The sequence below is a fragment of the Haemorhous mexicanus genome, chromosome 1, assembly GCF_027477595.1.
Source record: "Haemorhous mexicanus isolate bHaeMex1 chromosome 1, bHaeMex1.pri, whole genome shotgun sequence".
NCBI classification, from domain to species: Eukaryota; Metazoa; Chordata; class Aves; order Passeriformes; family Fringillidae; genus Haemorhous; species Haemorhous mexicanus.
Window position 1 is genome coordinate 10,719,517 of NC_082341.1, and position 27,645 is coordinate 10,747,161.

General features: G+C 39.9%; 1 protein-coding gene across 2 annotated transcripts in view; it reads right to left on the minus strand.

The window, feature by feature from the left end:
• Positions 1-27,158, minus strand: part of LARP4B (La ribonucleoprotein 4B) — a 55,844-nt gene extending 28,686 nt beyond the window's left edge. The window contains exons 1-2 of one of the 2 annotated variants that reach the window (XM_059839952.1): positions 27,000-27,158; positions 8,829-8,963 (exon numbers count right to left, since the gene is read on the minus strand). In XM_059839952.1, coding sequence (XP_059695935.1) covers positions 8,829-8,909 — 81 coding nt within the window. In that variant the 5' untranslated portion in view covers positions 8,910-8,963; positions 27,000-27,158. Of the gene's footprint in view, positions 1-8,828; positions 8,964-26,999 lie in introns of those variants that run through there. The other variant, XM_059839942.1, reaches the window with a different exon arrangement.
• Between the last annotated feature and the right edge of the window lie 487 nt (positions 27,159-27,645).

The following is a 27,645-nucleotide window of genomic DNA, read 5'->3' on the forward strand; positions in this document are numbered from 1 at the left end:
AAAGTCACCTTTTAGTTCAGCAGCACTCACACAGATCTCCTCCTCCATGCCACTGTGGATTGCAGCTTCTGATGATGCTCTGATTTCGGTGCAACTCTTAATATGAGATTGAAAATCAGAACCTTCCTCCAAGTTTGGCTGTGTTTCAGTCATGTTCAAAGCTTCACAGCTATGCAAAACTGTACCAGTGCATTTCTCTCCCTCTTTCAAGGATTCTTCAAAACTGTTGTGATGTTCACTAGAGTCTGGTGAAAATGTTTGGCTATCACCATATGTTCTTTCAAGTGTTTTCTTTTCCATATTGGAGTTTACTTCACTTTCTGGCTCTAGAAAGCAGACTTCTTCATCTTTTTCTACATTGTCCATTTCATGTAACTCTAATGATAATTTAAAGTTACCCCCTATGTTGTCTACCACCTGTTTGGTATTTATTTGCTCTACAACACTCGAGGGATGCCTAGTTAGTGGCACAACAAGTGGTACAACATCAGAATGATTACTTCCCTCAGTTTTTCCTGAATTAGATACTCCAGTGTTTAACAGTACACTAGAAATATGATCACTGTTTTTCACCTTTTCTGAGTTAGGGCTGTATTGGTCCTCTCCAGCAGCATCCACAGGCTTCACAGAATCACAGGCTGTATGCAGTGATTCATTCCAACTGGCAGCACTACCCATGGTATATACCTCCTCTTGCTGATTCTCAGGGATGATTTCACCAGGCACTTTTGCTTTTAAGACATCTGTTACTGTACTGTCAGTATTTAACCTCTGCACCTGACACCTGTCAGTCAGTAAGTTATCAAAAGAACACTGGATGTCTAGGCTACAATATTCCATTGTATCCTTTTTCTCCATGTTTGATCCATCCTCCTTTTTATACTCAAACAGTTCTTTCTGTGAATTAAACTTAGCTTCCACTTGTGCCAACTGTTGCATTGGAAATTCCTTCCCTCTGTCTAGAGGTCGTGCCATGGTGCACATTCCTTCATCAGTAACAGCTGAGTTATCTATGTCTGCTGCAGTCTCTTCATGCACAGTAGCTGGCACCTCTTCATCCCCTTTCAGATCTTCGGCATCTACAACACAAATGCTGTAAAACTCCTTGTCTTTCACATTTTGACTGTTGTCTACATCAAGACAGGAAAATGTTGGAGACATCTCTCTATATGAACTCGAAACTTTCTGTAAGCTGTCACTCTTGCTGTCTTCAACATTTACTCTTGTTTCATTTTGCCTTGAATGGTCACATGTAACTGCATAATCCTCCAGAGAATTTCTATTTAAGGAAATTTCACTCTGTAAGCCTTTGTCTATGATATCTGCTACATGTGAATTAGAAATATGCTCAAACAAGCAATGCTCTTGTGAAGGTACATTTTCATTATTAATATTGCTATTACTATTTTCTACATTGTTCACATGCTGACCATTACTATTAAGTTTTTTAGGTGCTCTTTTTTTAATAATCTTATCTTTCTTTTCTTCACTTCTCTGCAGATTTCCATACGTACCAGAGACTTTCAAGAGGTGACTAATGGAATTAAAGAAGCTAAAAGGTCTGCCGTAAGTCCTCCTAGGGCTGCCATGGGGAGTATTCCCCATGCTGTTATATGATGAATATTTTCCTTTTCTACCCCAAAAACCAGATTTAGAATCTGACACTGCACAATCATCACTACAAACACATTCAATGCCAACTGTCACAGCTGCCCTATTAACTGTCCTTCCCACTGTATGCAGATCCTGGCTTTCCACAGTTCCAAAAATTGAAGATAAAGTTTTACTTATCCTTGACTTTGGTGCTTCCTCTTCCACAGATTTTTGTAACAAGCTGGTTTTCTCCTCACTCGTGCTGTTACTCAATTCTTTACTGAAGCAGCAGCCCATGTTTAATAAGTAGTGTCAGAGGGTCTTCTCATTGCAAATCACCCTCCTCTTTACACTAACTTTCTATGGCTACTGAGGAGGCAAGCCAACACCCAACTGCCAAAAATAGCACACTTTAAAACCATGCAGGGGTTCATATGTCATTGCCACTCAAAGTCCAAATCCCAGTTGCTGAGCAATGTTTCAGTATTTCATCATATACACTGTAATATTCAAGCCAAATACTCCTTCTAATGAGATTACAGTCTGTTTAGGAGTATTACTGAGTCTTATGAACTTCTATTGTTCCCTAAAAAGTTTTGTTCATCCAAATAGTTAAAATATTTAAATAACATCTTTTCCACAATGCCCATATGTGCCAGAAAACCACTTATTTTCATATTTACTACAACTCCCACCTCCTATATAAAGAAAAATGCATTCTGGCTTGACAGGTTTAAATCTGACATGTAGATCAAACACTTTTTGGACCATTTTCTCCTTCTCCTCCCTTCCCCCAGAGCTGAACCTACACCACAATTACTTCTTAAGGAAAAACAGGCTAAAGATAGATAAGACCTCATGTATTCCATTGAGCAGTCATTGTACGTTATCAGAAGCTAGTTCTGTTCCAAGCCTTTTTTTAAAATGTGTTATCTGCATGGGAAAAAAAAAAAAGAATACGCAATTCCTCAGTGACTTATAGCACTGAAGGGGGCCTCAAGATCATTTACCCACCTCGTGGTACTGTTACAGGATTAATTATACCTCAGCTCAGAAAAAAACTGTGTATCCTTTTAGTAAATACTCAGAAACATTTAAAAAGTAATTTGACTGAATGCTACTCCTTCCAAAAGTCTGTCCTCAGTATAATTTTTATTGTTGTACATATACAGACTCCTTCTGACCTCATAACAACTAAGCCTTTTTTATACACATGTATTTACATACTGAAATACTTCTATTACTGTAAGTTCATGTAGTTGCTAATAAATAGTCGTTCTGTTTCTTCAAATATAAAAGCCCAATAAAAAAGCTGAAAATACCCAGCAATCTTCTTCTGCCCTAAACAGATTTGTTCTTCTTTGCCTTTCCATTACCTCACATCACTTAGACCTTCTCTCAAATGCATTGCTATTATTTCAGATTTGGACCCCATACTTCAGAGAGCTTACAGAGTGTGCAACTATACCACCACCCTACTCTGTTACTTAAAAGATACTGAAAATCAGTAAGAGAGTAAGACAAGACAGACCCTTAAACTCTATTTCAAATGCTCTTTCAGACAAACACTTAACTCAGTGCTATTTTTCCACTGGTTGTGCACCTTATGGCAACTAATATTCCACTAACTCTCACCATAAAAGATTCCTGAATTGACAAAAAAGTACATCCCCTCTTCAGCAAGTCAGCTTTGAAATTGTAAAGCAAGATCAGAGGAAAACTACCCTCCCTCCGCCCTTATCCGACCCAGGAAGACTCCAAGTGCCGGCAGCTACGCTGTTCCTAAGGATAGGAAGTCTGATGCATCATTGCTGCCATCTGCTGCATTTTTTTCAATTCTCCCCTGGGACAAAGTTATTCAACATGCTTGGATCCAGACTGAAAACTATGCCAAGTCACTCCTCTCTTTAGCATTCCCTGGAACCGAGAACAGGCAAAGGGGGAGGGAGTTACTTATAATAGTTTTTTTGAAGAAATGCCATGAGCAAACAATTTAACTGTTTTTAATGTCAGCTTAAAGTCACAGTAATACTTAAAAAATTCACAACTATTCAGAAAACTGCCTTATCAGATAAACAAATAGCAAGATTTTTCCCTTTGTGATTTAACCATTACTAACTCGTGCTTTCTAGAGAGGCACTAAGTGTCTTTAAGAGACAGACCAGGGCAAAGTCCACTTTTCCAGTACCTTAATAACCACTTCTCCTATCAACCATGGGAAGAAAAGAGGTGAAGCAGTTCAGGCAAGCAGAAACTTATTCCAGTTTTCCCATACCGTTCTCATGTGCAAGAGCACATTTTGTACTTGTTCCTTTGTTTTTATCTTAGGGTTCCAGGGATAATTTCTATTTTAAAGCAGCTACAGAGCACATTCATTAAGACAAATTTCTCAATACTATTTAGTGTGGGATTACAACTTCCCAAAAAAAAAAAAGACAACATGAATTTAAGCAGAAAATGCCACTCCTGTTACGCTACATCACTCGAGGCACCTTCTGGCTAAGCTTAACACTGCCACCAACTTGAAAAGCACTTAACAGAGTTCATGCTCTGCTACTTCAGAGCCCAACTTGTCTGGGGAGCAAATTTTGTTATTTTGTTTTGGTTTTTTTTCCCTTTATTCATGCATATTTTAGCTCTGGTATATTTCTCATCTACTCAAAGCCTAAATAGGTTTTCTGACTGCATGAAACAAAAGTGCTCTGAAGCAGCACTTTCATAACCTGAACAATTACTATTTTTTTAATAGGTATTTAGTCCTATGTCCTGTACACACCTACACAGAAGGCAAGAAGTCAACATGCTTATTAACTAGAGTATACTTACCCATCTTTCCTTTCTCAATGTACTTATTCTTTGCCAAGGAATAAGGGTTTATCCCAAATATAGCCTTATGGGCCTAAATTTAAAAACATATCTAGATTCAAAGTTACAATAACACAAGCCAAAACAGTCCTTACAACCTACCAAAATCTAACTTCCTTCATTCTTTCTCTATAACAAAGCCATGCAACTGTAACAAGTTCTGAAGAAACAGTGATTATTCTGCACTCCCAGGTCACACCTGATGCCATGCCCATCACCAGTGAAGGGAACACAGAAGAGCAGCCTCACAAGAGATGTTTCAGTGACACTGCTGCAGGCTTCTGAAACAGCTGATCAAATTGTCTGACTTTCTCTCCAACAGATCATGGTTAACAGACTGCTAAGAGTTTAAGTACATATTCTACACAATGAAATAATTAAACATGAGCATTAGACATCATGTACATGTAAAAAACTATTCTTATGGTCTTATTCACTTTTCTTATGGCCTAAATCTAGAATACCATGACAGAAAGAGCAAACACCAACCAGTATTGATCTTTCATGCTGCTGATACCATACATGTCCAGTTTAAAGTCTAATTCTCCCATTTCTTTAAAGCTCGTCATGGTCTCTTGAATATCACCTACTCATTAAACAAACTGCTGCTTAACATTAATTTGGCACATACTGCATGTAATACTGTGTATTGTCCAGTGATCTGAGGTTCATATGGTATACTGAATTTTCACTAAGCACATGGTCCTGTACTAAACTAGTTAACTTGATTTCCTCAGTTCCTTTACATTTTGAAGCTTATTCTTGAATGGGCTGCAAAAGGATTTCTGAACAACATAATCTAGCAGCAATAAGCCTGAGACATCCTTTTATAGTATTTCCTAAGAAAAGCATTTTTGGGAAGTACAATTAAGTGCCATCTTTCAGGAAGCTCTAGATTTTTTTCCCCTACTTTGAGCAACAGTAGGATTGAACTTTTGTTTATAGCACCTATAAGGATTGACAAAAATCAGTGTACCACACATATTAGAATTCCCATTAACAGAAACCCATGGCAGCACCAGTAATTATTCAACTAGGGAAAGCATGGGTGATGCTAGTATTGCAATCAGATGGCAAATTTAAATGGCCTCACTGTAATATCCTGCACTGGAACACACATTTGCCAAACTTGTTGTCGCTTGGTGACAAGAATCCCTTCTAAATATATTTTCAAATTTCCAGCTCAGGTCTTCAATTTGACTAATCAAGGAAAAGAAAATTCTTTGGTCCTTGGAAAGTGCTCTGAGAGGCCACACATTCATATGTTAGCATGGCAGAGGAAGAGTTTAGGCTCAACAATCAAGGAAAAAGACTGTGCGTACCTTTAGCACTAAAGGTCAGTTAAATCTTACTTGGCAGAGACAGGACATAGAAACTACCTCCACCATGGGATTTGCACCTTGGTCTCTTCCCTCAGAGTAACCTAATTTCTAGCAGCAGAGAGTTACTATTGAAAAGGAAGCACAGAAGTGAGTTAAAATGGAGTGAATCGTTTCTTAAACGCTGACTCTCCTGGGTCCAGTCTAACAAGGGCTCTATCAGAAAGAGTAGTTGCCAAATCAGGATACAAATAGTCTATTGGCAGATGTCAGCTGAAGTGACAAAGCCCATCTCTAGGTCCAAGAGGTTGAAAAAACAGCACATTTAACTCCCAAAGCTAAGAAAACCATCAAAGTTAAGAATCTGCTAGTATCCTCTAAGCTATGTACCTCCAATGTGTAAGTCTAAGCTACTATTGACAAGAAATCCATGAAGATCCTCAAGATGCCAATTTCCTTCAAACAACTTGTGTACAAAATTCTGCTGTTAAATACCACTAGAATCAGCCAAACTGATTGGTTGTGTTAGAAATGAACCAACTAGACTAGAATCATACTAGACTTGTGACTGATCTAGATTATGTTTTAAATAGCATATTTTCATAGCTATTCCAGTGCAGAAGAAAAGACTGTCTCACTCACTCTGAGGTTAAGACTTTGAAACATGTTAGTGAACAAGTGACCTGTGTATATTTAACTAGCAACCCTGAAAAGTGATTTCTGAAGGATTCCATCCAAACATCAAAACCTTCATTATAATTTAGTCACTACTGATTACCTATTCAACATTACTCACAGTAGAATGTCTTCAGTTTTGTTCTTGCCAAATAACAGAATGACTAAGTTCATAATTAGAAAAATTTAGTTATTGTTCAAAGAGAAAACAAAAAAATACTTTATATAACCACTTCCAATGAAGAACTAGCCTAATACCTATTTTTACAGGATCTAGAGAAGCGCATCAAGATTCCCCATTGAAATAACTTTCTTCCTGAACAAAGCATTTGGACAAGGTGTATCAAGATATCCCAGTGGAACAGCACAGCCGAAACAGCTGGGAACACAATTCAGCACATTTCTTATAAGTCCATTAAAAACAGACTCCTAGAAAGCTCACTAGGTGCCAGGGCAGTATGGCCCCATATCAAATGCACACTGAAATAATGATCAGCACAAACATGCACCTAAGTCTTTTTGCAGTCTAGCCCTCTGATCTCAAAATAATTAAAACACAAGAAACAGCAGGTGGTTTGCACCTGATCTCAAGTATGTACTTGCTAAAGGCAACAGAGCCAGGATTTCAGAAGTTTTTTCTCCTTCCTATCACATTTATGGAAAAATGGAAGGGTCTTAATGATTTCAGTTTGCTAATTCTTTCCTGCACTCTGTGAAGTTCTTCTCCAACTATAATCTTGTGCACAGAACTTGCAAGTGAAGTCCTGAAGCACTGACAAAAATCAACTCATGTAAGCATGGCATTACAGAAGGGACCATTTTGAAAACACCACTGTTAACAGAATATATTGGTAATTATGCTCATACCAGAATGACCTTCTGATGTTGTACACATAAGAGTATCATATTGGTATAACTTAAAGCCTAATAAGCTAGCTTACTAGACCTAAAAGGTCTCATCTTTCTCAGATAAAATATTCAGCCAAAGGAAACCTTTAATCACAATAGAACAAGTTATTTGAAATGTACCATTATAGCTCTATGGGTACATTCCAAGATATCTAAACTGACATCAGCTTTCTCTTCTCATGAAAAGAACGCTAAGGTCTCCTGAAATATAAATAAATGACTATTTTTCTCCAAATAAGTAGGGAGCAACAGGAATTAAAATTTTAATACAATTTTTTTAAATAAAAATTCTAGTATGTCAAATTAAATTAACTAGCACCCATATGAAGACTAACGCATTGTCTTTAATGCTAATGTGCCTGCTGAAACGCACAGACAGCTTCAAGCTCTTGAAGAGAATCTGCAAGCCACTCTTACTCAAGTTTATTGGCACTAATGCCCTGGGTACAGAAAAGAGAAACCCCCCCCACCCCCCCCAAAAAAAAAAAACACCAAAGAAAATCCCCAGCACATCTCAGAAGTTCAACTTCTGGAAGTATGGCAGAAAACCAGGTTGAGTTTTTTCCTCTACCTTCAAATAAGTAAAAACTCACATCTAAGAAATGTAAAACTGAGAACTCAGAGAAAAAAAAAAGTGCGGGGGGAGAGGAACAAACAAAAAGTGCACCAGCTTTCTTAGAAAAGAAAAGCATGAGTATTTCAGAATGCTCCCTAGTGCTTGCTCCAAGCTAAGCTGGAAGCAGGAAGTATCTGCTGCTTAGCATAGCACAAGCGAAACTTCTACCACAACATACAATGAAACCAAACCCTTCAAGATGTCCCAAGAGGAAACATTCCTCCCAATATACAGTTAACAAAGACAAAAATTTGAACATATTTGAATAAAAATCAAGTCTTCAATCTTCTTGAAGACATACTACTACAACATATATGCACACAGTACAATCTACTGTATGATCTGCCAAAAGCATCCCATACAGACACTCTCTGGATCCTGCACAGCAGCAGCAACACGTGCTACTTGGCACAACTGACTGAGCAAAATTCCTGTTACAGACTGCCAAACCCTGCTTGTATGGGTTTGTGCTTTTTTCAATTACACATACATACAAAGTGCATTCTCTGCATTTTCCTGACATGGCAAGGTGTGAGCAAGAACCTAATTCAAGATTAGTGATACAATTCCTGCATAGCCTAAAAACCCCTGTACCTTAAATGACTGCAAACTGTCATATCTTGAAGTTTATGTAAATCCCCAAAGGGCTGAAGCAAAGTTAAGTTGAGGTTCCTAATCAGTATGGAGAATTAACCACCTCCAACAGCTCTGCTCTGGCTGTTTAATGTTTCAATGCTTTCTGTCAGCCAACTGTCTTCTAAAATGTTCTGACCTACAATTTTGATTAAGACATAGTGCAAACACAATGTTTCCTGTAACACACCAGGGGAACATGCAATTAGAATACTTACTAGATGAGAACCGTCCTTAACTTCTTGTACTTGCTGCACCTGCGGTTCAGCCACAACTTTAGTGTCCTGATCAGAAGTCATGAGCTGTCTGCTTTTTGGCTGCTCAGAGAGAACTTTACTGGTCACCTTTGTAAGCTGCAAAAATAAGAAGACAAAAGATTTTGTAAGTGGTTGTTGAAATTCCTGAGAACCACAGCCACTCCAGACACGCCACCCTGACTCAGAGCAAAGGCCCAAAGAACTTCCACACAATTCGGTCACGATTATGCATCCAGAGAAAACATAAAATGAGGATAAAGCCACCTTGCAGATACACTCAACTCCCAGTCACTGGCTGCCTTGGGATTAGAGATGAACACTTGCCACAGCACTGGGCAGGGAAATTCCACCGGGAAAGTTTCTCTTGATTCTCACCTTACTTATTCAGACTGCATTTCAAATCATGACTTCTTCATCCCACCTGCAGACTCCACTCACTAAGAAGCATTTAGTCACAAACTAACCCTTCTTCTATAACTACTTTCATGGTCATTTTATCTTTGCAAGATTTAAGAAGCATGTTACAACAGTTCTGCTAGACTAGTAATGATCAACCTGTTCTTCTGCTCTATCATCCCAAAACCTTATTTTATTTGATTAAACAAGTAAAAAAACTCAGTAGAGTTGAAAGTCTGACAGTGACATTGCTTTGAAATTTGATGCTATTATTTAATGCTGTTATTTTTAAAAGTTACCAAAAAAACAGTAAAAGCTAATTTAAAGCGTGAAGTCTTAAAGTAAATATTGAGGTGTGAAAAACAGGCTTTTTATTTTTTTCTTTTCTAAAAAGATGTAAAATGCATTTTTAGTTTTTTATTCACAGGGAATTCCAGTACTGTATCTGTAACAATGAATGAGAAAGACTTATTGCCTTCAAGTTGGTGACACCAAACATGCAATCTCCCTAAAATGAAAATGTAAAGATTTGTAGCGCATGTAAATTAATGGTAATGTTCCATTCTTTAGGAACATAAGCTCCTTTTAGGCTACCTGGACTCCAAGACTAGAGTTAAGAAGACTTTCAGTCTAGAGCATTATGGCTTTGCATGAGTCTCCTTTATACTGTATTTTGAAATGGACAAAAGCAAATATCAACTGCAGCTGACCGAATATATTCCAACATTTTCAAAGAAAATTACTATGTTCAGCTATAAACTGATTTGAGCACCTGTATTAAAGGATTATGCAAATGGTATTTTATACATATAGCTAGGAAACAAATATACTGACATCCCCAAGAAGATGAACATTCCAGCTTACACGAACAGTTGCTTATTACCTCGTGCTATTGATGGGAAGTTAGCATGAAAAGTATGTTTTCAAAAGAAACAAAAGTCACTGTTATATTCTCAGAAGTTACTTTTCTTAACACTATGTCTCTCACCCAAACTACTTAAGGAAGAAATGGCACAGACAAAAAAAACCACATTAAAATGGAACTTAAAAAATTACAGTATCCCTCACAGTGTTACACACAAATATACTCACAGGTTATGTAACAAAGTCTGGAATTCATTCAGGATGTTTATATTTTATAAAATAACCAAAAACCATCCTCAGGATGAAAGCAATTTTTCAAAAGCAGTATTAAATAGCCAGACTCTGTGTTGCTCAAAGCCATGCATGGGAAGAGGTAGACACTTTAGCAGAGCATGAAGTGTCTAAGCCTCTTGAAGAACACTTCTTTTCATGTCTTTCAAAGAAATTGTGTTTAGCCTTTAAGAATTTTGGATTAATTTTTCTTTCTAAAAAGAGCCCAAGACTCCTTACTCATTTCACATTCACTGTGTGTAATCTCCACTGCTGTTCATACTACCCTTCATAAGCTAAAGGCTACTTTAGAGAAACACTAGCATGTTTCAGTCAGCAATGGTGGTATCTACTCAGCATTTTGATTCCCATATCCATGTTAAGGTACCTCTTTGTATCCTTCTGTCACCTATTTATCTCACATATTCCCATTCCCTTCTAGGATCAGCCTGCCCAGAGCCATGCTGCAATCTCTTCCATCCTCTGGCACATTGTGTTAACACCAGAACTTTGTAAGTCTATGGATAAAGGAAGGGAAGGGAAACTGCTGCAATCATATGAATGTGTCAAACAAAACGTAAAGTTCCACTACATATATGTCCTTGAAAGCATTTGCTGACTAGCCAAGCACAAAATACCCAGCTAAAGCATTAATTGCAGCTGAGGATAGACAGGTTGTCAGCTAACCTGACATCACACAACTGCAGTGTGCACACTGCAACTTCAAATTCCTTGGGTAAGCCACCAGCAATTAGAGCAGCATATCACTCTACTGCTTTTCACAAGTCCCTTAGATGAGATTATGCAAGATTCTTATCACAGGCCAAGTCTAGATTGAAGCCATAGGTAACTTTGCTTACTCAGACTAATAATCATATTCTCATTAGACACATGGATTTGTTGTGATACACACCATACTAATACCACTCACCTTGTAAACAAATTATTTTTAGTAATTACACTGTCAAACCCATATATTTAAGTTGAATTTTGATCACTAAGGATCAAAATGGCACTCCAAAGAACAGCAATAAAGTAATTTGTTTGAAGAGGGTAAAACCTGCTTTCCAAATCCTGCGATTTTAACCATGATCAGCCTTTGCCTTTCTGTAAATGAGCAAGCCATACAGAAAGATCCCAAACACAGAAGGAGGGAGCTTCTGTTGCAATTTTTCTTCACTTAATACATCCCACTGCTACAAGTCTGTAGGATGTCAAGTGCTCAGCTGCAAAATCCCACTGGTTGTGAGATACCTCAAAACGACTCCACAAGCGGGGCTGTTCTGGAAAGTTAATGCCACTTTTTCTACTGCAGAGCTGCCACTTAGTAGACTCCTAGAGAACAAAACTCACATGACAGCAGACTCCCATGACTATCATGTCAGAGAATGCAAGGGCTGTAGAAAAAGGCAGTGATACTTCAGGAAAGAGAAAACCAATAAAAATCATGGAATGTTAAAAGCTCTCCATATGACATGTTTTAGCATGTTTTTCATTAGTATTGATATATCTCTTCATATAAAAGCTTATTTATACAAACCACAATCAATAACTGGCAATTCTAGAAACCACAGGTATGTAGTCACTGAATATTTGAAAGAGTTTATCAGCTGAATTAGTGACAAGTTAAATGGAGCATTTTAATGCAGCAATAAAAATGATTATTCAATTGAAGAGTTAACTTGTCCATGACTTTAAAAGATAGGGTTTACCAGTCAGCAGTTCAATGTATCTTTGCATAAACAAATGTTGCAGCAATAACCAGGAGACATTCAAGAGGAAAATGCAAGTTGGCAAACTCTTTTGGGATAGAGATAGCACTACCTATAGCAGAACATTGAGCTATCACAATCAAATGAAATTTTTTTCATCACAGAATCACAGAACAGTTTTTTTTAGTTGAAAGAGGCCTTTTGAAGGTCATTTAGTCTAACTAACTCCTTTGCAAGAAGCAGGGAGAGACATCTTCAACTAGATCAGATTGCTCAGTCCTGTCCAACCTGACCTTGAATACTTCCAGGGATGGTGCATCCACCACCTCTCTGGGCAAGCTGTGCCAGTGTTCCACTGATTTAGAAGCACACATTAAGTTCAATTCTGCAAATGCATATAGTAAACCATTGTACCCTTCTGGCTTGCTATTTGGCCATCATGGAGTGATAAGTCAAATTCAGCAACTTGAGAATAACTCTGTTCTTGACTCTACTACAGACATTCAAGTACTTATTTCTACAACTATCTATCCCAAGAGAAACTGCCTAGCTTTTATAGAGATTTACCAAAAGTAGTCCAAACTTGGTTGTAAATAGCCAAGACAGAGAAGTTTATACAGGAAAAAAAATTTTCTTTAGAAACAGCACAACATTCAACCATGTTTGCTTTCCCCAAAACTCTAATACACTGCTCCATCTGCAAAACTAGTAATTGCAACAGCAAGAGCACCTTATTACTCCTTTTCTCATTAGTCACCCTTCACTTGCACAGATCTGTCCCTGTGGACACCTGGTGAGTGGTTAACCTGAGGAGTTACAAGAATATTTTCAGGAGGGACTGAGACCATCTGGTCAAGAAACATGGGTATTTCAGGCTACTGCAACATCCACAATCACCTTTCACAAACAGAAAAATATGGGGTTTGTTTGGGGGGGGAAGGGTTGATTTTAATTTAATTTTTTTTTTGTTTGAGGTTTTTGTGAGGTTTTTGGGCAGTTGTAGTGTTTTGGTTTTTTAAGGCTGACAGCATGGTTATTCTCTGTCAAATATTTTCAAAGCCATCTCGTTATAAGAATTCCATAATTTCAGAAGATACAAAGCAGCAATGGCCCACAGAATGACTACACAGATAAGTGCACACAACCACATGATCAATCTTGCCTGGGTGCCAAGCCAAGCAGAGCTGGGACTGCTCTCATCCAAAAGCCCCATGTGTGTGTTAGCATGGTGCCAACATCCAACTAACCTTTACACTGCATTTAGTGCAGGTTTAGGTATCTTAGTATGAGCAGAGTTAATGTGCAACTGTCTGAAGGTATTTATAAACACACTGCATCCACATGCACCACAACCTTGCAAACAGTTTGGAAAAGACATCCATCTCCTTGATTGTTACACAGCAAACGAAACCCCTACTGCTCTTGCTGACCTCCCTAAAAACCTCCCTGGGGTGTAGCCCCCAACCCTCCTGCTTTCACTATAGACATCTCTACTTTTCTCATTCATATTCAAAGTGTGCTTTTCTGCACTCTGTTTCACTGTCTAGAGTTACTACAGTCTGAGTAGCAGCATGCATTCTCTCAATCAAATCAGTCACATAGATCTGTTATTTAAAAACATGCAAAACCCCAAACAATGCTCTAGGGCTGAGATCTTGCCTGCCAACTTTCAGCCCAGAGTAATCAGCCCTTAAAAAGAGATTTACAAATGCAAGTGCTGACAACTAACTTTCACCCTGCAAACAGCAACAGCATAAAACAAAAAAAGCTCACTAGAATAAAAGAACTTTTCACTGCTCTTCCAGCAAGTACAAACAAAAATAGATTTGAGTTTGGCTTTGTGCAGAATTCTTTCTAGCAAACATTTTAGAAACTTTAAACACAGATTAAGTTTTCACAAGGCTAATACAGAAATACACTTCAGTAACATGAGAAAGCTTAAAATGTTTTCCAAACAGAGGTACATTGCTTGACTTGAGCCTCATAACAAACTTCCAGCTGCAAGCCAGAAATCCTCTTTCTACTGTGAGAGAGAACATTCATTCTCACCATCTACCACACACTTGTGTACCCATGAGGGTCATGACACCACAGCAGAGGTAATCAGAGCTATCACTGACTTCAGCTCTGAAAAGTGCTAGCACCTGCTGAGGACATCACATAGGCATTTATATGAGAAATAAGAGATGCCTTTCCCAAAAATATGCTACAATTTTAATAAATTAGCTCGTATTTAAATGAAGTTTAAGTTTTCTTTATTAGTTTCACCACCTTTGTGAATAGCCAAAGCATATGTAATATACCATGAGTTAATCATGTTCTCAGTCCCAGTAAAGCTGCCAACTCAGATACAGGATATTTGCTTAAGCTTATACAGCATCATCAAGAAAAACTGGAAAAGCCCTAATCCTGAAAGGCTGAGAGTGTCCCTCTTAGTATCATAAGCACGGATACAAACTTGCAATTTTCATCAGGTGCTTGTTTCAGGTTACGTTCAAAAACCATCTCAGCTGTTAGAACTGACATCGTTCTGCATGGGGCACATTCTGTAGATGAGTAACATCATCCAAGCTGTATCACGCCCACAGAGAAAACTTGTGACAGAACTCAGGGGTTTCCATCTTTCCCTTCAAAGCAGGAAGTCAGTTTCTTTACAGAGCAGATGTGGCAAGCAATCCAGCTTTCAGGGGATGGCATTATTTAAAATAAAATATACTGTGAAGAAGTTCCATTACCACAGCAGATACTATAGCTGTGAATAAGAAATCTAACAGCATCAAAAGCTTATCTGTTTGTGGCCATCTCTGCAATCATCACTGCGCCTACATCAGTTATAAAATCTCTATTACACAACAGCAATTAAAAAGCTGACATGACATAAATATTTAGTCACAGCATGTGTCTACAGAAGTCTTGAATTCACTACTATTAAAAATCACCACAAGGTCCTCAATTTGTTTAACTGCCGATTAGCTCAACAGTTGGGGAAAAAGTTGAAAATTCACCTCTGGAGTTTTAGTGTTTAGACCCAGTGATTCATGCAAGTCTGTCAGATGAAATTTCAAAACGTACAAGCATAAAGTGTACGTGCCAGCGTGGTGGCTGGAAAGTTAGATTTCAAAAAACCAAAGAAAAGTACCATTGGATTTGTTTCAGTTTTCCTTCCTGCCAAGAAATTACTTATGCCCCAGCACTCTCCAGAATAATGCAACTTCTGGGTTCCTGAAGAGGAACATGGACCTAAGCACTGGGGCAAATCTGCAAGAGAACACTTGGAAAACTCAAGGCACTTCAAAATGCACAAGGCAACCAGGCGTAAGCAAGAACTCAAGTGTCAGAAAAACAATTAAACCTTAATGCTGTACCTTTTTTAACATCCTTCAACAGAAAACACAAATCATTTAGAGCTGCTGCACCTACTTCACAAGTTTAGTTTTTTTTTTTAATCCCTTCTGTTGTTTATAAGGTTGACAGCCTCCAAAATTGTTCTGCAATTCTATTAATTATCCCTTAAAATGTAGTCTCTCCTTTAAAAAAGGCTGAAATAGTAAATCTCGCTGTTTAAAAAGAATGCTGCAGTTTTTTATTTAAAGATCTATGAAGCATTTCTGTGTGAGGCTTCCCAAGCAATTCACAACTCTCATCATTTACTGAACATTCCCACTCACACAGAAACCTGTGCTATGAAGAGCACATCAGAACTGATTACTCTGCAAGTCTGGAAATCCAGATCATTACAGTAATTAGCTGTTCAAAAGATGCCAAGCAGCAAGTTACTAAGCAAAGGCGATAAAATACCAAAGAAATCTGATACTGGTAAATGATAAGGACTCCATACAGAGGCATACGAAAAACTCTTTCAGTAAAGAGCAAGAAAAATGGGAAGAGGGTAAAGTTACAGTTTTACTCAGCATCTCAAACAAGAAGATGATGTCAACAGTACACAGAAGATAACAGGATGACCTCCACCAATAAAAATTTATAATTATAATTTTTGTATATATTTTTGTATCTAGCCTTTTATGCACTGTATTTTAAATATACACCCGTAACAAAAATTAAATAATTTCACAACACTCAATGGTCTCTCACAGAATTTCTGCAGCCCTCCTGCACACCAAGTAACTAAACAGGCAGTTATTATCTGATGTGCACTCAAACATCACTCCAGAGATGGACCAAGAAGCCTGTGGCTCACATCTTCCTCAGTAATGCAATAAACCAGATGTTTAATGATATATAACCTAACAAAAACCTTACCATTTAAGAACACTAGGAGTGCCTACCAAGGAGGAATAAGCCACTAGGAAGACATTTTTATGCCTTATAAGAGTGTCATTTGCCTTGAAGACAAGAGTGATTGTGTCATGAGCAGTTTCCAGTTTGCTTATGGCTTGTTCTCAGTTTTCAAGTCTGAAGCAGCACTCTCTTGACTGCAGGCTGAAGCACATTACATTAAGAAACTCAACTCATTAATTAACAGGAGTTGCTTCATGTTGCACTTCCATCACAAAGCCACAAGCTTGTTTTCCTCACTGTAAGTGGACGAACAGCACACACCCTGCAGGTTATTCATAAAGATATATATTTAATTTCTATTATAACTATCGTGTCAGATAAGATATTTATCAGATGATGATTTCAAAAGTACCACACTTAATTAAAATTCATCTCTCAACTCTCTGATTTGTGTATTTTCTAAGAAACCCCTCAAATGGCAGAGTTAAATTGTTAGCAGGTCAACCAAATCATGACAATTCTGAAAAGTGGAAAGCTAACTTAATATAAATTAATAATGATAGTAGTTCTCCACAACCTGTTCTCCATTGATAAGCTGAATGTAGAATTACACATTCTATACTCATTACGAAGGCCTACAAAGAGCAGAAAACATCTCACATTGAAGGAAAAAGGTCTTTTAACTTTCTCAGGAAAGAGATCAGGAATTTAATACTCAAGTTGATTAGGTAAGTAGCTTGAAGTATAATGATTTTCCACTAAAATGCTCCATCACTTGCCCTCCCTTACATTTGTAAGCATTTGACTTCCTGCCTACGTCCCAGCTCTGGTGCAACTTTCTACTTTTCCAGGACAGAAAACATCACCAGCAAGAACAGAATTTGACTAAATTTGAACACCCCTTTCTCCAGTTAAACAGAGAACTACACAGTAGTTGCCTGCACATGCACTTCACTTCTGTGGCCACGAAAACAGCAGTAGAGGAGAGAGGACTCAAGCTGAATACCTGGTGGCATTAACCCTTTTGTCCTACTCTAGGAAAACAGAGGAGCAGAGACCAGTACTTCAGTTCTGAGTGGAACTCAACAGCTTAGGTCCACATCACTCTGCTGCTGCTGTTACAAAGCATCACCAATTAAAAAAAACCCAAAACAACCCAAAACCAAAAAAGGAAAGTAAAGGCTACAGTAACATATCTGCAGGACCTCCACAACAGAAACCCCAGCAGATTGAACATTGCCTGTACTGAATTAAAAAGTGAAAGGACAGGCCAGTGCAAGTCACTGCCTCTTCTGCACTGAAATAATCAGAAAACTAATTAAGCCTAAATACAGGGCAAACAATGCTTTAAAGTAGCTACTGAATGACAAGCTTGGAGTTGGACCCCATGCTCTGCACAGCATTTCATATCTGCCTTTGCTTCCAAAGTACATTTGGAATATATTTGTTAAATATGCCTATCCATAGAGGCAGACTAATTCTTCATATAATCTTCTAAAACCAGCCAGCCTACATAATGCCTAAGTATATAAATCCCCTTATATTTATGCCTAACATGGGTTAAGAGAAACTGCAGGATGTGATGGAGGCTCCTTCCTTCAGCAGGATTTTTTCTTTAATTAATATATTTTAATAATCTCATCAGAGCATAGGTATCATATATTATACTAATGCACTATTCACACTGATTTCTTGTAACATTCCCATCCACCTACAAGGCAACAGCCTATGCTTGCAGTGTCCAGCACAGAAGGATCCTCATCTGCAAACACAACTCACAGCTGAGGCAATACAAAGAAAAGTCTTGGTATTTTTACTAATATGCATAAATTTAACTGCTAAAAATGTTTACTTTCTACACGAGTACTAATTCTAGATGTTTTAGGGTGGTCTTTGATGGGCTAATTGGATTTTCTCTGAAAGTCAAAGCTTTTCAATAACTTCAGAGGTCTTTATGCCAACAAATTAGCTGGGAGACTGTTCCAGGCTTTTAATGTAATACCAATGTTTAATATCAAATACTGCTCACTGATCCAGAAATCGTCATTTCATGCAAATGTCAAATGATGGAGAAAAAAACTGATGGAAAGCATCACAAAAGTATGTTTCTAAATTTTAGCACCATCAAATACAAAACCTCACCTAAACCAACTATCATCCATGTTGCTTGTCTGCACTAATGTTACATGAGTCAAAAACTGCACAACACTTCCATACGCACACAAAGCAGAAGAGCAATTGCTTAGAAGCAGTAAATTGAATTGGTGAGAAAATTCAAGCTTGCCCTGGAGTAGACAGAGCAGGAGCGAATACCTGTTAGCACTAATGACTGGGTTTCCCAAAAACTTGCTCATTCCTGTACTATTTTTAAATAGTGATTTATAGAACACTACATGGCAGCTTAAACTCTTGAACTCTTAAAATAGGCCTGTATTGCTCTTTCCCATAGCCAACCAAGACTTCATGCGGAGATGAACATGGCTATCAGAAAATAGATCTATATTCTATTTCATTCAAACTATTCTCTGTTTTGACAGGTATCTTATCTGCAGCAGGTAAGTTTACTCTGGCACTCTGGACACCAAGTCTGTCTCATCCTACCATACCTTCTCTGAATTCATGCACATATGAGGAATGATTTTGCAAAGACAGTATCTTGCATAATAATGTATTTTCTTTGTTTCCCTTCCGTCCCCACATAACTGCCCTGCTCTCGCTTAACCAGTATGGGGGGGGGGGGGGGTGTTTGGTGTTTGCTTTTCTTTAAAGTAGCTATTGAAGGGAAGTGTAAGAATTATTTTCCTATTCCTGTGCTGAAGGAAGCAACAATTAAGCATGCTAAGAACTCACACAGAGCAGTGAAGTTTAAGGAGACTGTTGCACTTTCACTGTGAGAGACAATTTCAGTCTAAGATTCCTGACTTGGAGTGAAAACTAGAAAGATTCTGAACTTTGCTGGATAACATACCAGCACCTCAGCATGTCAGGCTCACTGTGAGTGGACCTGTCATTTCATAAATTCTGTTTGTTTAACAAAACAACTGCCAGTTCTACAGTATTTTACTAGTTGCTTCAAGTTTTTAAAGCTAAGAGGCAGCAACTGATGGTCTTTTCCCAGTTCTTCAAAGAAACACTAAATCTTCAAATGCTGTAACACATGACAAGGTTCCAGGAGGTTTAGCACTTGCTTAGAGAGAACAAGTTAAATGTTGTGCACGAAGAGTGTGAGTTTGGCAATGCTGGGAACAACGAACTTCCTTGTTTCAATTACTGAATGTTCCTCCTCGCGATTTACCAATACCAGCTCTAAGTTTTCCGCATTCTTCACTACACTGCTAACCAGAGAGTGGCTGAAGCACTCACAGCCTGCCTGTGACTCCAGGCAGGACACTTGGCAAAGGTGAAGGAAACAACTAACCCAGCTTTGCTGGGCAGGATTTTATGAACAATATCCTCCTCAGAAAAATTCTGAAGTTGGCAGAAGCAGATGCAGTATTTTATGATGAAAGACAAAACTAAAAACACCACTTGAAGATATAGGGTTAATATTTAGTGCAGTTCCAAGGGTGAGGTTAGAAGTCTAACCTTCTTTAACAGATCTTAATAGTCTTATCTTAGAATATTGCTATTACTTGGATTCCACTTTTCAAGACTGCAATCAGCATTGCACTTAAGCAAGAGGAGGTCAAAAGCTGCATATGGAATTTCCAGGATCCTTAATATTTTTAGTACTTTGAATTATTATTTAAGAGACACACACACAGCTTCAAAACCAATTTGCCAAGTTCTTTATCATGGCATTCTGGGACCATACAATAAGCTCCTAACTAAGGGAAGCAGAAATCTAACACCACAGATCTCAAATTCAAATGCACACAGAACTAGAATTCTGGAAAAGATTTGATGCAAGCCAAAGGGACAACCACTACAGTCCTCCTGGAATATATCTTCCCTCACAATAGGCCTGAGAAAACTAGGAGAGAAGAGGATCTATACCTACATAAAGTCCAAGTGAGAGGCATATATAACCATATATGATGTTGATAATGCCAGTGATAAGCAATAAGGTACAGAGACAATTTTTGTCCCAACACGAATGTATACAGCAATACTTGACAATGCAAAAACTATTTAAATAAACAGTCATTCTGCAAAACAAACAGCCTGGGATGAACTCCCCTCAATCTCTGGAGTTTCGTTTTGGCTTTTTTTTCAGATGACTTGAAAAGCATTCATTGACCTAGAATGTTTAAGTTTTGAAACATCTTCAGTCCCAAATCTAAATTGAAATTTAACTAATTACAGAAAAAGCATGATTTAACTCTAAGGTTTTGTAAAAGAAAAGGAAACTAATGTTTTTTTGCTAATGATTATTTCATTAACCTCTTCACCAAAAATAGAATTTAACTCCAATAATCCAGTCATTTAAGTATTACTTCCTCTTTTAATAAAGGCTACCATCCTCCATTGGAAGCTTCACCGAAACCAGAAGCAGCTCTTGCTTAGTTTTAAATCATTGTATGAAAGACTATCACCTCCTGGGTGCACATTTGTTCACAGTCAGAGTACCCCACCTTCCCAGTTTTTGTAATCAAAACTACTGGTAATTCAGGTTTTGACTCACAGTTAAAGGATGGACTGCCAATATCTTAGCTTGGATTTAATGACAATAATTTTTTCTTGTAAGTCAAAATAACTGGGCACAGACCCTTCTAAAAATTTCACTTATTCCTGAATACAGTTAGAATACACAATGGTAACTAAGAAAATTATATTCATAAAATACAGACTATAAGCTAAGCTGTAACATATGTTCATTAAAAACAGTCCCTTCCCTCCTTGACAGCATAATTTTTTTGACATTTATTATGAAGAAATGGACAAGAAGCTTTAAATTTAAGCAGGGACACAAACCCAAGATCCTGGAGAGATGCCAATGTAGACTGATATTCTGACCAAATTGTTTGCCTTGCTGCTTTAAACAGCAACATGGTGACCATTTTCTGTCCCTCTCTGTTGGGCAGCAACAACATTGAATGGGAATGAAACTCTGAGATAAGACTGCAAATTCTGCACGTACAGGTAGCTCAGCACTTAAAGTAACTGTGCCCCTGTACAGTCTTCACTTCTGCTCCACTTTTTAATTCCTAGAACAAGAACCAGAAAACGGGAGGATACATTCAAACATTTGAGCATAAACCCTCAGCACTAGGGTATGAAAAAGCAAGCTACTTTGGACATTGGCCTGTTGATTCATCAGTTCCTTGTTTGAACAACAGTCAGAGTCAGACTCTGTTGTGGGGCAACCTGTGACAGCACCACAACCTGTGAAAATACGCATATGGATACCAACAGTGACCGAAAACAAAACCATAAAGCTGCCAAGAGACATACTGTAAAGCTTTCAAACCTTTCATTAGGTTTCTGCCAAATGAGATTTATGAAATGATTTTTTTCTCAACATAGTTACTATTTAACTAATATTTTGTTTCTCAGGTTTCCCTGTTGGATCACTGGCATCCTGTAACTATAAAATACTTTGCTTAAAACGGACTGCAGAACATTAGCTGGGCTGAGAAACACTGATAAACACTTTTAACAGAGTAACAGAATTCTACAGTGTTTGAAGCAAGTTTGCAATTCCACTAACAAGACAGATGAAAGTCTGTCATGAATAGTACCAATAAAGCATTCACTATTGTTGGTCACTTCCAGAAGTCAATAAGAGAGAATTAACCCATGCAAAAGGAAAATATTCTTTAGATACTTGTGCAAAAAAACCACAAGAGATCTAAAAGCCAAATAAGGTGATACAGTATTTTGACTTCCAAAAAGCCCAGCACTAGCTTTAGATAAAATAACTGTATGTTCTTCACACTGAAAACTCAGGGTTCTCCTGAACATATTCCATGTGAAATTCTGATAGCATCTGAAGGTGTAATTTCCGAAGTCTGTGTTGCCAGTGTTTCCTGTTTTCAACAATGAATATGATATTGGAATTTTAGAAAAGAATCCCTTACAGATAAAGCAGTTGTGTCCAATTCATCACAGGCTACCAAGGCAGACAGATGTCTATACATTTCTGTAGGCATCTAGATTTCTATCTATACGTGCAACAGTCCAGAACTCAAAGTTGTGTATACCTGCTGCTACCTTGAATACACGTACTCTGAACTTGATATATCTGTGAACTCTACATGGCCACAGAGGCAATCCAGAATAATCCTTTACTGTAGGATATGCTCTCTGGAACACCAGCTCCTTACATGCCAACAGCCTTATGAGAATAACAACAGAGCTGCTGGAAGTGCAGAGGTGGCAATCCATTCAGCTTATGAACAACTGATTCCTTTTGTATTACATCATTCAACTACCCATTAAGGAGCTGGACTGACAGGATCCAGAATATGCATAGCCCGGCCCTCCCTGGTAAACGAGAGCGTTCGAAAAGATTAAGACTCAAAGAAATTGGTGATTCATCAGGGTGTCAAAACAGCGCTTCCCCAATTCCCGGCAATGTTCTAGGCCAAGCAGCTAGCCACATATTAGTAACCTCTGTCAGACTTCCAATTTTGGAGTTAATTGTTGTTCCTGAAACACATACCCAGACACAAAATACCTGCAGCAGCACACATCACAGAATGAACACTGCCACGGCTATCCTAATCACACATTTATGCCGTATTACAGTCACACCTAATTTGAGCACTCCAAAGTACCTTTGTTGTCTGTGGGTATTGCTCCGTAACACCTGCTTCTGAATGGGGAGGCACCCTCCTTCAGAAAAGGTATGGAACAGCTACACACACAGATGTGAAAGACCAATGATTTCATAAATCCTTGGCTCCATCACATCACCAAGATTTAAGTACCACCAGCTGGGAACCAATTAACAGAAATTGTTTCTATCTTGTAATACTTTTTATGGCACTTAAGTAGATGAATGGGTGGAACAGAAATCTACTGCTGGTCTTCGATTTCTAACAAGTTTCTCAAACTTGTTGGTTGTAGACACATTCTTAACATTAGACAGTCAAAGTCATTATATGCTTAAAGAGAAAGGAAACAGCTTCTTGGAATAGCAATGGGTCTTCTTCAATTTTCCGGTATTTACAGTAAAGGGTTTTTGACCATGTGAAATATCACTCAGTTTTATATTCAGAGAAGTTGCTTTAGAATGCTATTTTTGTGTTTAACTATTATGATACACTAGCTTGCCTTGAGTTTAGCACAGAGGAGTTAATGCACAGGAAAAGAAAACAGAGCTTTCCCAAAGCATTAGCTTGAAAATGCAAATACAGTTAGAACTCGTGCCTTTGACAAAGCACATTATCAGTTCAGGGGAAGAGGCTGTGCATGCGTGTCTTCTCTTTTTTGAGGGATTACAAACTTTGAAATAGTGCTAGTTTTAAGTTTTACATCACTTTCCCCATCCTAATTAAATCAGTGGCTTCTGTTGTGAAATCCACCCATCTAGACCATGTATACGGACTAAATTCAGAGTATTAATTTCAGCACGTGCATGCCTTGCTTTCAGAACAACACTGCTCAAACACCTTTCCAGGGCCTTTACAACAAGAGTAGCTTTTATTGTCATCTTCTACACAGCTCTCCACACATCATTGCCTATTTCAAAACTGCAGGGAGAGGGTTAATTTTCTTCCTTACAACGTCCTGTTTTGTAACATCCTGTCCTTCCTACTCATACCTGTGTGCCCATTCTAAATGCAAATGCACAAGACTTCCAATACACCTGGTGGCTGAGTATCGCTGATTACATGCAGGAAAAAAAAAAATGCAGCCTGAGATTATTTTCTACAGTTACGTCTAAGACTTAGACAAACTTAGTGTCCAAAAATGTCATTTTGCTAGTAAATGCTTAGAGGAACAGAGAACTTTGCAAACCACACTTATCAAGCCTTATGGCATGTAACAGTTTCTCACACGTGTGCATACATGCACTCACACACAAATCACACTCCCAAAGCTTAATATTCTCCAGACTTCAGAATACATTTCTTTGCTTGCTTCATCTCTTTCTGCCAGCAACAGCCCTCCTGACACTGCATTTGTGAGCTACCTCCAAAGCCACCTTGGCACCTCCAAGGCAAGAGTGCTCTTCTTCAAGATCGATAAGGCTGCGCCCTTTGCAAAACCTGCTCCTTCCAACACAGGCACAAGAAAAGTCAAGTCAAGTGCTTTACATTCTTATTTGTGTGCCTTACCTGTTAATTTACGAGAATGTGAATGCCTGATGAATATATATAGACACCACGGAATTAAACATTAATAGTGCTGAAGGTGCTAAAAGCCACCTAGTTTTAAAAAAATCAAATTGATGGAATACATCTGCACCTAATTACTTTGTTTTTTGTAACTCCTTTTTTGCTACCTTTAAGCTGTCACTTTAGATTTGTCATGCACTATGGTCACAAACATGCCTTTTCCGTGTCTAGCATGTGCATTCTGTGAGGCAATGTAATAAATATTTAACAAAGAGTTTGTATTACCATGCCAATTAAGCTCTCAACTGATTTAAAGCCAAAGCTGCTGCAAGATATGAGACTTAATAAGGGACGCAGCAACAGATCAGTACAGAACATGTAGATTAGACAAACCTGACTCTATTGACTTTGCATTTCAGTAAATAAACCAAGGATTTAACTTCACTCTAATCGAAATAAAACATCACCATCAGAAACTGACTACATGGTTTCTGTATGTCTCAAAGAAACAAAATCCCCAAGCTCCCATAATTGCCTCCAGTTCCAGATCTTCTGTTTTGCTCTGTAATGAAACACTTAAGATACAGCTCCATATCTAAGCACTATATATAATAAATACACATCAGTCATTTGTGCTTTCTGTGTATATATTGGCACTACAGCCAGCTATAAAAAGCAACCAAGGCAGCACATGCTTGTGTGTGCTTACACCTTTAGTCCTTCATGGTGTTTGTGTATAAATGGGTAAAAAAACCTGGAAAAATTTACAAGGTAAACAGTTCAATCTAACCCAGAACATTGTGCGCTCTTAAGGACCCGCTTACAACAATTGTTAACTAAGGAACATCCAAGAGATCAAATGCTTTCAATTTTCTGCTTGTAAATTCAATGTTTGTAATTCATTTAAGAAAACTTTAACCTCCATTTGAATAAAGATTATTTTTCCCCCAAAATGTAAGACCAATTAAACACAGAAGTAATTGTAGCTTCCATGAACATGAATGACAACACATCTAGAAGAATAAAATTTTCTGTAGACATTATACATAAAATATATACTGCTTTTTGTATGTGTATTATCAGGCCTCAGCCTAGTTTTCACCTCCCTTTCACTTCCCACAAAAAAAATTTTAAAAAATAAAAAAAACAATGTTGTTCTAATAGCTAGAGTGAGTAAGCTGATTAGCTTTATATCTTGAGAACTCACTTGAAGAAATGCTTACAAATCAGCAGGGAGAAGTGAAAGTTCAGCTGATAAAAAGTTACCAGACCAGAATCAAAACCCAAGAGTTGTGAAATACCAGCAAGTTGAAAAAAAAATACAACATGCTTTGACCTTTGAGAATTTATCCAATCTGCAAAAAACAGATAAGTCTGACATGAAACTTTAACCACAAGACAGACCTTACAATAGCAGTCCTTGAGGCAGTACTTAAGAAAGATTCCTTCTCCAATTTTACGAAGGATTCAGAGGCCAACAAACTAGGCCAGAGACAAGACACAGAACTGGAAGCCAGAATTCCCATGGTTTTACCCCAAGAGTGACTCAAGTTTAAACAGTGGTTTTGAAACCAGCTCTCTCTCTCTGTGGCCACAGGCAAGTCTTAACCACTTTGCCTCAATTTGCTTACCTGCAGAATAAAAATAATTACACTTATCTGCCACACAGGAATCTCATACAACAAACACTGTTTGGCAAGTGCACATCTGTTTAAACTGTGGACAAAGCTACGTAATAATTTTGAGCACCTGGGCAAACTGAAACCGAGAGTGAAAACAACTCCGCTGAAGCAGCTATCGAAGGCCCAACAACAACTAAATCCTGGGGGCAGCGCAGCGCTCCCGCAGGTAGCGCTGTGCAGCCTGAGCGCACCCCCGGCCCGCCGGCAATTCACCTGCTCAGGACACGGCTCGCGTGGAAAGTCAGCGACGTGCCCGGAGCGACGGGCCAGGGGCCGGCACCGCCCGCTGCTCCGGAGCGTCCCGGCCGCCCATCCGCCCCGGCCGGGCAGCCGGGAAGGCTCCAGGCGGATCCCCCCGGCGCTCGCCCCCTTCCCGCTCGCCCCGCGGCACACGCGGCTCTCCCGCAAGGCCCCGTCGGCGCGGGGGCAAAGCTCACCCGCTGTGCCCGGGGCAGCGAGGCCGCAGTGCGGGAGCGGCCCCGGCGGCTCGCCCGCCCTACCCCCGCCGCCACCGCGGCCCCGAGCCGGGATCCTCCTCCTCCCTCCCGTCTCTCCCCCGGGAACCGCCTCGGGTGGGAAGATGGCGGCTCCGGCCGCCTCCCCGGTGCGAGGGGGCGACGGAGCGGGGGGTGTCGCTCCCTCTTCGGCCCCGCCATCCCCCCGCACCGGGAGACGCGGGTGCGGAACGGCCCCGGCGGGCGCCGCCGCCCGGAGGGCGCGGGCCGGGCGGCCCCTCGCACTCACCTGTCACCAACAGCCGCCGCCGCCCTCGGGCCGGGGCTCGGCACGGGGGACGCGGGCGGGCACGGGGGAGGGGGGGCTCCGCCGGCGCGGGGCCTTTCGCTCCTATCGGCTTCCCGCGGGCGCCGGGGCCTCTCGCCGCGCCGCCGCCGCCGCCGGGGCCTCGCCGCCGGATGCCGTGAGGAGGAGAGCGGAGCGCGAGGCGGGGCCGAGGGGGCGCGGGCGGCGGCAGCGCCGGGGGCGGGCGGGGCGGGGGGGGGGCGCGGGGGGGCGGCGGCGGCTCCGGGCCCGAAACGTCTCCGAGCCGAGACTCAACCACCCGCTCGCATGAGAGACCCGCTTCCGGCTCCCGGCGGAAGTCCCTCCCCCGCCGGCGGAAGGGATTGGCCGGCGCCGCTCGGCCGGGCGCCGCCGCGCGCGGATTGGCGGACGGGGGAAGGGGGGAGGGGGCCCCGGCGCGCGCGCGGCGTGTGACGCGCGGAGCGGCGCGTGAGGCGCCTGACGTCACCCGCCGCGGAGGGGTGCGCGGGGGCGGGGCCGGCACCGCCTGTCTTCCCGCTCCTTCCCCCGGAGGCGTTTTGTCCCTTCGCACTTGCCGTAGCTCCGTCGAGAAGTGGCGGGAAAAGAGACGGGGAAGAGGAAGGGGAAG